Source organism: Puma concolor, chromosome D2 (assembly GCF_028749965.1).
Source record: "Puma concolor isolate L17-30 chromosome D2, mPumCon1.1.hap2, whole genome shotgun sequence".
Taxonomy (NCBI): Eukaryota; Metazoa; Chordata; class Mammalia; order Carnivora; family Felidae; genus Puma; species Puma concolor.
This window is the reverse complement of record NC_141677.1, coordinates 21,692,459-21,704,520: the sequence shown is the minus strand read 5'-3', so window position 1 is coordinate 21,704,520 and position 12,062 is coordinate 21,692,459. Positions and strand designations below refer to the sequence as shown.

The 12,062-nt window shown below is 35.1% G+C and overlaps 1 protein-coding gene across 3 annotated transcripts in view; it reads right to left on the bottom strand.

The window, feature by feature from the left end:
- Window positions 1-11,733, bottom strand: part of PHYHIPL (phytanoyl-CoA 2-hydroxylase interacting protein like) — a 103,568-nt gene extending 91,835 nt beyond the window's left edge. The window contains exon 1 of one of the 3 annotated variants that reach the window (XM_025918308.2): window positions 11,344-11,733. In XM_025918308.2, the coding sequence (XP_025774093.1) occupies window positions 11,344-11,449 (106 nt within the window). In that variant the 5' untranslated portion in view covers window positions 11,450-11,733. Of the gene's footprint in view, window positions 1-2,647; window positions 2,673-5,036; window positions 5,310-11,343 lie in introns of those variants that run through there. The other 2 variants (XM_086679755.1, XM_086679754.1) reach the window with 2 other exon arrangements.
- Window positions 11,734-12,062: the final 329 nt, after the last annotated feature.

Below are 12,062 nucleotides of genomic sequence, written 5' to 3'. Positions count from 1 at the left end.
GATGGACATTTCTAACAGCCTTCTGGTCATCTCCATCTAGGTATTACACAGGCAACCTAAGTTGTCCAGAAAAAGCTTTATTTAATAGCTTGTTATTAAGGCTACTACTTCACATTTCTTCCAACTAACAAACTACTTTATTTACTGGTATCAAAATACATCAAATCTCCCAATTAGCAAATTTAGTCATCACCAACAGCTCCTTTTTTATATCTCTCACTTCCAGTTTAATCACAGCCAACAGATTTTTACTTAGGCTTATTAAATCTTACATTTTTGACATTGTAACAAATATGTTAAATTAGTAAACTGTTATCAAAAAACTGGAATAAAATATTGGTACATGTCTGAAAATGCAGAGATAAATCCTTCCAATTTAACTGAATGAGAATATGAATGTGGCAGATCTTTCCACTTACTTTTGTAGAAGTTCTCAAACAGATAAATTTAAGAATGCTAAAACAACACACAATAGGGAAGAAAATTTTAATGTCTAAATCAGGTTTTTAACACATCATAAACTAAATTGTCAGAAATATTAAGACACCTCTATTAAGGAGTAGAGATAAAATTTTTTAAATCTCAGGAATGGTAGCTCCCGTAAAAGCTATTGCCAACTTTATTACATAGTAATTGTTTATTAATAAGAACTGGATATTAAGATATTTCAAAATAGTTTTAAGTAATCGCATATAGACCATGGTTTAAATTGAAGGAGTTTCTTTCTGAGCTAATTATAATGCTATGAATAAAAAATTTCAAAATTTATCTTTCATACCAAACTTAGGTGACTATCTTGAAAAAAGATATGTTTCAAAAGAAACAAGAAATACTCTGAGGAGAATGCTGGTGCTATTTTGATTGTGATTGCTTTGAATGTGTATATTACACACACACACACACACACACACACACACACACACACACACACACAAATGGAATACTACTTGGCAATGAGAAAAATGAAATCTTGCCATTTAAAACAACATGGATGGAGCTGAAGGGTATTATGCTAAGTAAAGTAAGTCAGTCAAAGAAAGATATCATATGTTCTCACTCATATATGGAATTTGAGAAACTTAACAGAAGACCGTGGGGGAAGGGAAGGAAAAAAATTTAGTTACAAACTCAGAGGGAGTCAAACCATAAGACTTTAAAAAAATTTTTTTAATGTTTATTTATTTATATTGAGAGAGAGAGAGAGAGAGAGAGAGAGCATAAGTGGGGGAAGGGCAGAGAGTGAGGAGAGAGAATCCTAGACAGGCTCCACGATGTCAGCACAGAGCCCGAGGTGGGGCTTGAAGTCACGAAACTGTGAGATCATGACCTAAGCCAATATTAAAAGTCAGATGCTTAACTGACTGAGCCACCAAGGCGCCCCAAACCATAAGAGACACTTAAGAGAACAAACTGACGAATGGGGGGGGCATAGGTGATGGGGCATGGAAGAGGGCACTTGTTGGGATGAGCACTGGGTGTTGTATGTTAAGTGATGAATCATGGGAATCTACTTCCAAAGCCAAGAGCACACTGTATACTCCATATGTTAGCTAACTTGACAATAAATTATATCTAAAAAAACAAAATAAAACAAAAATGAATTTTAAAAATAAAAAAGAAACAATACTTTATTAATTTAAAAACACTTTAATAAAAATTAAAAATAGAAACACCACACAATCTAGAAATTCCACTATTAGCTATTTACCCAAGGAAATCAAAAGCACTAACAAAGATATACATATGCACACCTATGTTTATTTTACCATTATTTACAATAGCCAAGATATGGAAGCCTATACAATGGAGTATTACTCAGCCATAAAAAAGAATGAGATCTTGCCATTTGCTACAACATGGATATAATTAATGCTCAGTGAAATAAATCAAAGAAAGGCAAATACAATATGACTTCACTTATATGCAGAATTAAAAAATAAATGAATAAACAAAAAACAGAAACAAAATACAGAGAACTGATAGTTGCCATAGGAGAGGAGGGTATAGGGATGTGTAAAATGGGTAAAGGGAAGTGGGAGGTATAGGTTTCCAGTTATGGAATGAATAAGTCATGGGGATGAAACCTACAGCAAAGAGCATAGATATAGTCAGTGGTATTGTAATAGCGTTGAATAGTGACAGATGGTAGCTACACTTGTGGTGAGCATAGCATAAAGTACACAGTTTTGGAATCAGTATGTTGTATACCTGAAACTAATGTAACATTGTATATCAACTATACTTCAATAAATATAGGAAAAAAAAGTTTGATAAACATCTTTCAATATAATGAGCAAACTAATTTGATTATTGGGATCTTTAATAAGCTGAAGAAACTCAATTTGATAATAGCCACAATGTCCCCGAGCTTATAAATGCAGATGAATTGTCAGTAATGAAACTGATCCTTACAGTTAAGATTAATCATGCAAGTAAAATAAATTTAACTCTTCTGAAATTTTAAGAGATCGGCACAAAGGTATAAGCTTTTTAAAAAAAAATGTTACCAAAAATATTTCAGAATAGTATAAGATACATTATTTTCTCACTGAACAATGAAAAAATGAACTGACGAACAGATTCGATCACCTCCCTCCAAAAGGACTATTTACTTTTTGATTCAACTCTGAAAAAAAAAACAACTTACTATTTCTATTTAGTCTGGATCAATTGATTTGAAGAGTATCCTGAGAAAGCAAAATGAGTTTATAAACATTAGCATTTGTCACTACTTATTTCTATGAGGTAGAATTTCCTACGCATAATACAATAAAAATAAAATACATAAGTGGATATTGAGGCCGATATAAAATAGCAACTTCCATGTATAATTGCTAATTTTCATTTCTTACTATATCCACTTATTGACTTTATTGGGAAAATGCTGTTAAGTTTGAAATCACAGGATAAATATATACTAATTAAAAGCTACTTTTACTTGTTGGAGTTCTGCAAAATGTTAAAAAAAAAGGTTCTCTAAAAATTACAAGCTTTGAAATTTATTAAGATTTCAGACAAGATAAATTCAAACTCCTAACCATGGCATAATCTAGGTAGCCTTAACTAGTTTTCAGCTTATTTTCTCATAACAAACACTTCTTTTTTCCATCAATACCAAATGTTATATATTGCTAGAACATACATGATTTTACACCTTTATATATCCTCTTATCTCTATCAGAAATGCCCTTATTCCACTTCTCCCGGAAAATTTTTATTTTTATTTTAATATCCAGAAAAAATTTTTTGCTTCCTCTGTGAAGCCATCTGAGACACTCAAGACAGAATTACCTACTTTCTCCTCTACACTCTATTATAGTATCATCATGTTATTATATTTATCTACTTAAATTTATTGTCTCCCTAAATGCCAGTGAATCCTTTAAATGCAGGATCCAAGTTATATTCATTTTTGGATCCTTTTTTTTTTTCTGTTCTTAACACAGATCCTAAAGTTGGAGTACATGTACAAATACACAGTAAAAATTACATGTAAATAAAAGAACAAAAGGAAGCAAAATGGTTAAGCTTAGGGCCTAAAAATTAATCGAACAAGAATAGAATGGCACTGTCCTCAAGCTGTTATACTCAAAGTATGGCCTGTAAACTACTTACCAGGCTCTGATGAGATAAAAAAAATTAGGATTAAACATTTGGAAACTTTAATAGGAATTTGACAGAGATTTTCATATCTGTTGAATCTTTTTTTTGGACTTTTTAAATTTTACTTTTCTAATAATTACTTTTATTATATTTTTATAAAGTATCATTCAGCGATAGATTGAATATTGAAAATAAAAACCAAAATACAGATTTAGAAGCACTACATTAGACTATGAAAGACAGAAAGAGGAGTAACACCTTGACATTTTTCAATGAGAATTTGGTTTACAAGGAAGAATATGATGTACACACAACTGTTGTAGTAGTACACATCATAACTATCCATACTTCTCAAAGTCCACATCATTATCTTTGACACTCTAAAACCTATCTATTGATAGAACTGTTAAGTGTACCTGGAAATATTAATGCATAACTAGTATTTCTTTCTAAAGTTATTTATACGAGGACTAGATTTTAACTTAAAATTAGGGCTTGCTTCTTTCACTGCCTATCAGACCCAATGGCATAGATCACTACCCATTTTGATTGACTCCATACAGAGCTAGCCAGCTTTCTACTGCTCTCTGCCTGACCCCAGTAACATATAAAATCAAAATGATTATACAATTTTTTTCAGAAATTCTTCTTTCAATATTTTCATTCCTACCAAGAAAGATTAATTTATTTTCTCAATACTCTACATTAGGAGTTGGCAAACGTTTCCTCTAAAGGACCAGATAATAAGTATTTTAAGGCTTGTAAGCTATATGGTCTACTGTCACAGCTACCTCGCCTTTCTAGCAAGAAAGCAGCCACAGACAATATCTAAACAAATGGGCATAGCTATGTTCCAATACAATTTTACTTACAAAACCTGGCAGCAGGTGTTCAATTTGGACCAAGAACTGTAACTTGCTGATGCCTCTTCTATATCATAGGTATAACTTTAAAATCAATCATTAAGAACCTATCATATAATAATATTAAAAAATTGTCATTCTTGTTGCATTTATTATCAGCTTTTAAAATTTTAAATACTGACAGATTCACCATCATTCAAGCTAAAAAAGAAAAGACACTGTTTTTCAAGAAAATCACATTAAAGATATTGAAAAAAATGTTTGTGCTTTATCTTTAATGGCACATGTCTAGGGAAGCTACAAGCCTTTTATACTATTATCAGATAGCAACACTCTCACAGGCTACAGAAAACAAAAGAATTTATTTATAATATTTGCCACAACCACTAAATAAACAGCATATAAGCAAAATTCCTGACAAAGAAGCCCTTTTAAAATGAACCACAATCTTGGTGTGAATAGTTGTAAACACACAAAACTATGATTCAGAGTATGATGCTTTTTGTTCAACTCACATAGATGTGGAGGAACTTCAAAAATGCAGAGCTCTTGACTACATTTTTAACAAACCTGGAATGTAGATTTATTTCATCTTTAGGTTTCAAAGTTGACCTTCTCCAACATGTAATCACTCCTTTCCTTTAAGGGGTGAGACACAAAGCTGATTAGAGGTCACTCTAAAACTGAAGTCAAATCCTAATCTTGCCTTTTCCACGTAAATTCTAGTCTCCCCTGGTGGAATATATAGTTCTATGAACAATTCTCTTTCTCCTTCTAGAACTGTTTTCCTCAGAACATAAGAGGAATTACTAAATGTTTAAGTTTCCAAGGAAATCGCTTACTGTTAGATTCTAAATGTCTTTTAGACATTTATGTTCAATATCTCTGAAAAGTCTTCTATGACTTCAAAACTACCTTTAGACAGATGACTCAAAAATCTCTATTTCACAATCCTCTATAAAGTATCAAGTGGCTAATTTTTTATCTAGTAATAGGTATCAAAATACTATCATTGGATTATGGGTGGCCCTTTGAAGAGTGAGAATCAAGCAAAATAAGACACTAAAAAGAATGTAGGTGGGTTCTCTTGTGGGCATCCATGTTGAAACATGCAGTATATAATACTGCTCTGAGAATATGATTTCTGTGACGAAAGTGCCCCTGAAAAAGGGATTAGGATATATTTGGATGTCCACGGAGGTCTAAAATTTGAGGTCTAAAAAACTGTCATCATGATGTCTAAATATTATTTCCTTTCTCCTTTGTTCCCTGTCAATGATTCTTCTGATTTCCCAGACTTAAAATCCTTAAATTACTCCTTATCACTTTTCATTTTGCTTGAAAATTCAATCACAAAGCTTATAATTATTTTTGCATTTCTTTTACACCCTTCCCATTCACTATCCTTCCATAAGGATGCTGCCTATTTTTCCTGTTGAGAATTCTTCAATATTTGTATACATTTCTATTAGAAATCTTCCACAAATACTGATTGTACTTCTCAAATATATGTATATAAAATACAGCTTGCTTAATAATTAATAATACAGTTTATCTACTGTGTAATAATAAAATTATGTTTAAAAGTGTTAATGAGGCAAATGCTTTCAACTAGTAAAAACAGAATTTAACAGTAAATAGATTCTTATAGAAAAATTTAACAGAAATGGAAAACAAACCCAAAAAAGAGGCAAATGCTGTAAGGAAAAACTAAAATTATGCATTTACTAAGGGCAGAGAAGAAAAACCAGAAACCTGAAGGATTATCCTTACTGTAGTAATTGATGCAACTGCTGTTTTTCTGAAGCCCCGGATAATATATACAAATAATCAATAAACTCTACTTACATAAATTAAGGGAAAAATCAAGATTGGGCCTAAATGAGGGGGAAACAGCAGTGAAAAACTAAGTGACTTAGAAGTTGTCTAGGTAGCGTTCTATAGAGTGAAATTCTGACTGCCTTACCTAGGCAACAAAGTAAGTTGCCAGTATTACTACTTATAACATATCAGTTATTCTACCACTGGAGGGAGTCTGGTCACATATCCTTTGATGTGACTTTTTTTACTCTCATAACTTCCTTGTTTTCTCTGGGAATGAATTAGAACCCCTACCAAGAATATGAATTGGTTTAACAATCTGATGACTTTCAAGCTTTCTGTTTTAGTTTTTATTTTATTTTTGTTATGTTCCATGTTCACTAATTAAAAATTTACAGCATCTCTATAGTCATATCTGGGTCAAAGAAATGAATCCAGAGATCTCATGTGCTGGTACATATGCATACTTAGAAAAATAATCATAAAGAAAAAAATGTTAAATCAAGAACAGAGAAGGGCTCTGATACAAATACCTACTCACAGCAGATATCAAGGTCACAAAGCACGTGAAATGCAGCAAACAGCAGGTTTGAAGTAGAAGCTAAAAGAGCTTTTAGGATTAAGGCTGACAAGGATATTACTGATAGGATAGAAAAATATAAGCAAATGAGAGTACTGTAACTGTGGTTTTAAAATTAACTATCCTTTTAAAATTCAGTTAGCAGTTTCCACTGTCTACTCCTAAAGTTGAAGTGGCATAAGAAGGATTTACTAAGTAAATAAAACACTAATGAAATGAAAAACAACAAAGATCTAAACACTGGACCTAAATAAATAAATAGATAGATAGATAGATAGATAGATAACAGTAGTTCAACTCAAGAAGTTATGTGAAGAATAGTCCATTTACAATAATAATTATTCTCTATTTTGTGTCAAGAATTTTGTGAAATGATATGAAATATTTCATTTAATTATTTTAACAATCCTACAGGATTGACATTATTATACTCATTTTACATGAGAGAGCTTAAAGCTAAAAACAAGTAATTTGCCTAAGGTAATATATCTGTCAAGAGCCAATACTCTGTCAGAGGTCCATCTGATTCTAAAATGGTATTGCCACTATGGTATATGAAGGTCAGTGAGACTGAACAATGACTACCTTATGTTCTTGTACTATTAAAGGTAACAGTTATAAGTACTCTTCCTAGATGTCTGCTTCAGAAAATGTCATTACAGATTATCTAATACAGCACTGTATTAACTATTAAGCATTTCTGTGTTATTTTGTTTCCAAAGTTAAAATTTGTTTAATTCACATGTCAATTGCATAAATAAGTCATAGCTTATTTTTAATTTAAATAGATATAAGTAAAAATTAAAAGGAATTTACCTTTTTAAATATGTAAAAAAGAGAAAACCTTTTTTTTTCCTTTCCTTCACAAAACTATTGTCAGACACAAAGACATAGAAATCTGTCAGGTTCTCTCTGTGCAATTTCCTTAAAATGTACTCCTTTGCTGAGTAGCATCATAAACTCCATAAATCATATCTAGGCAGTCAGAAAATAATCATGGAAATAACACTTGTTAAACCTAGGAAAGCTTGGGGGTGGATTCAAGTGCTATATAACAAATTAATTTTGTGTTTTCTTCCTTACTATTATAACAAGAGTGCAGGAAGCTTGAATGCATAAAACAACATATATATAATAAATCTTTCCCTTTCAGCAAGGAAAGAAAGTTTATGTGTGTGTGTGTGTGTGTGTGTGTGTGTGTGTGTGTGTGTGTGTATACGCACACATATATATGCATAATTTTTAAAAAATGAAGAGAAGTAGAAGTAATGTAGAATTCTATGCATGAAGCTGGGGGCTGTTCTGTCTTATCACAAGTCAATTAAGGTCTCAAGTATCCATGTGAAGAAACAAACTGGAAATGGGTTCCCATATTATCGATGCTTCCCGTTGAGTAAATTTTTTTTTTCCCTTCAATTTCTTTGGAAAATCCACAATTAATGTATATCAACTGGAGGATACTTCAGCACAGCAGAGATGGAGGAACAGAAACACTCTCCTACTTACAACAGAGATTCTAGAAAGTACTAGATCTACAGCACATCTTCAGAGGTTTCCTAATAGAAGTCTATTCAGAATCCTCATTTTGAACTACAGGTAACATCTAGACAGGGACCATGTACTAGCACACATGCCTAGGATAAAAGTACACATGAAATAACGTGTGTGTAGAAGAACCTCCCTATTGCTTAATTTAAAAACCCAATTATATGACTGCTTGGATTCTATTCCATATTCTTCCAACTGTTAGATAGTTGGAGAAACTATGGAAAAAAAGAAAACATTGTAAATTATTGCAAATTATGTAAACAGATTAATTTATAAGAAATAGCAAGTGAAAGAAAAAACATACAAGAGCCAAGGAAACAGAAGACAGACATACAGTTCACCAGCAGTTGTAACTGTTAGTTGGCCAAATATGCAAAACACTATAAAATTTAAAAATCTATAAGTGGAGAGAGTAAAAGGAAATATATATTTAACAAAACTATATTTTCTCCTATTCTATTTCATTCCACTTCCAAGAAATTAATGTTATGCTCATTTTTTCCCATCTGTGAATAGAATAGAAAAAAGTAAAGAGCAAATAAGACAAATGTATATCTGTGATTGTAAAATTATGAAAATTTATCACTTATTATATACTTAAGCATGTAACAGATCTTCTGCCACATCCTAATCTTTCTGTTATATATTTACAAACGTAAAATAATGACACCTGAGAGGAAGTGAAAGGAAGTAAAGGGAGTAAATAGTACCTAGCTGAAATTTTCTCAATATAAAATTTGACAAATAAGGTCTGCTTGACAAACTTAATGCAACGTTTTTTAATTTTTCTGCCATAAAAAACTATATATTTTGGAACTGACATGTAGTGTCACAAAATAAAGTTAGGCATTTAGTAACATCTCTACATAAGCTATTCCCAGTTTTTTTACACATCTTTTAATAGAAGAGTTAGCTCTTTGTATTTGTTGATATAAGGTATTTAATAAAAATGAAACCCTATTCATTTAATCTATGTTGAATTATTAGAAGCCTGTAAATAAGTAATTTTCATAGATACTGCTTAGTGCTAGCACTCCCCAATTAAATGTTACATAATTTGTTCATTTTGCAGGATTCATAAATATGAACTGAAACAACTAAAAAACCATTACGAAAATAAAATGGAAGAGACCACAGTAAATGTAGCACTAGTTTCTGTACTCTACATTACTAACTTTGTAAACTTCATAAAAAAGAAAAACAACTTTATTTTCTCCATTATCTTTGAAACATGTGGCAAATCCAATTTTAAGTATTAAGATTACTGTGTTCTTGAGGGACAATTATGAATTGCTTATTTCCAATAACTACAGTAATAAGCTTTTGATAAATCATTGAAATAAATGAAAATGAAATCTATTTTGGTTTTCTATCAAACCAATCTAGGAAAAACATTTACAATGGTTAACACCAGAAAAAGTCACTTCACAAAAGCATAAACTAAAACCAATACAATTTCTTATGTGGTATATTAAATATAATCTCTATAGTCTAATAATGCAAGTTTATATGTGGAATGCCAAAATGATTACTTCTGTTTAGATGCCATAAATATGTGCAACTATTACTACGGTGAACTAAGAATAAAGAAATTATGAACAGCTTTTGCAAGAGTATTTATTTATCCATACTACACCTTTTTCAGAAATTATTTCAAAGTGGCTTTGGCTTCAAAGGGCAATTATTGTGTCCCAAATTTATTAATAAAAAGAAATTCCGTGTTCAGTTGACCTAAACTAGACTGTATACCAATGCCAAACCAAGTTATCATTTAAATGACTTTGAAACAAGACCTCTGCTCTCTATTTGGATTACATACTGATAAATTTTATGACTTTGTGGTCACCACATGAGTATCTCTACATAATCTTGACCAAAAAAAAAATATATTTTTAAATCATCGTCTGCATACACTGTTAACGGATTCCATTTATAGCCAAAAAGTGTTTAGGGTCATCTTGACAACATGTAAATTGTTTTTCCTTTGTCAGATGTCCAATTTTACAATTATTTGGTCAATGACTAATCAGATGAGTTTTTTTACAAATGAAGTTTTGTTCCACAGACGGACTCTTCAACTACTCCAAATAACACAGAAGCTACCCATATTGAACACAGTACTAGCTTATCTCTTTAACGCTTAAACCTGTGTTTAATCACTTCCTTCGGAGACTGCCAACTTTAACAATAGAATAAGCTACATAATATCAAGACACAATGGTGAGTACTCGCCACAGATTCTGTACCACAGCAGATATAATATGCCACTTCACAGATTTTTGAGTTTCTGAATCACAGCCCCAAACCACGAAGCTTGTGGCTGTCCTTGGTGCTGAAACGCACTTTTTCCCCGCGCCCCTTCACTGAAAAAACCGTCATCCCAATCCCTATTTGAGAGCATAAAAAGACTCCTGAATTTGGGATGTGGGGGTCTGAAGATGAGAGGTTTAAAAAGGAAATGATAAGTTTCTGGGCTGAAAATGCTAACTAGCATGTGCAGGTGGAGAGGGGAAGGAAGAGGTGCTAGAAACATCCAGAGGGCATTTTCCCTACGGTTCCGGTAGACCCTGGAAACCCGGACTGCGGCACGATCGGAAACGCCTCGTCCCGGGCAGGAACGGCGGGCGGGAACGGCGCCCTCACCCGGGCAGCTCCTCGGCGCTGGGCCAGGCGGGAGAAGACGGCGAGGGGCGCCGCGGCTGGAGACTACGGCGACTTTCCGCGCCAACGCAAGAGCCCTGGGGTCCTTTTGTTTCTACTGTCTGAGGAGAGGGCGGATGAGCGGAGGGGAGCCCCACCTGTATTTATTTGTACGGGGGAACAACAAAAGACCGTGAAGCCCGGGCGAGCAGGGTCAGCAGAGCCGGGGCGGCCGCGGCGCCTAGGCGCGGGCTCGGCCCCTTTCCTCACAGCCCCCGTCGCTCTTACCGTCCCGGTCGCACAGCTGAATGGCCTCCAGGCTGAGGTTTTTGATCACCTCCTCACAGGGGCTGGTGGGGCTGTTGAGGGTATGATCCAGGCGCGGCACCTCCATTTTCCCAACTCCCTTCTCAAGCCCGCCTGCTTCGTATCCAGGCTCTCTCGACGGACCGGGTGGGAGAGAAGGGCGGGAAAGGGAAGGGGAGTGTCGGAAAGAGGGGAGGAGGCCTGGGACGCGGCTCCGGAGGGGCGAGGCTGAGCTTCCGGGCTAGAGAGCCGCGGCCGAGGCGACGGCCGTGGCAGGAGATCCGGAGAGTGCGCGGCTCGAAGAGACTGAGAGGGACCTGGCGCGAGGGCGAGAGGAGCGCGCTCCCGGCGGGGAGGAGACGCGTCGCGCGGGGAACGTGAAGGCGCGGCGCGCGCACGCGCGTGAGAGGACGCGCCCACCTGCTGGCGCGCGGCGCTCCTCCTTCCTGCGCCCCCCCTTCCCCCGCCCTTCCACGCGCACGCGCCCCCTGCTGCCCTCGCTCCTCAGCCCCGGCAATCCCTTGAGCTAGGTGAACTCGCGGGAACTGCGGGATGCTGGGGGTGCGTCATGCTGGACTCGCCCTCTCTCCTGGTGAGGTTGATTTAGCTTCTTTTCCCTCGTCAGTGTCAGTCGTATCCAGGTTGGCACTGGGGCGTCTGGCACTGGGGAGGTGAGAGGGAGCAGATTGGTTGTTTTGAAG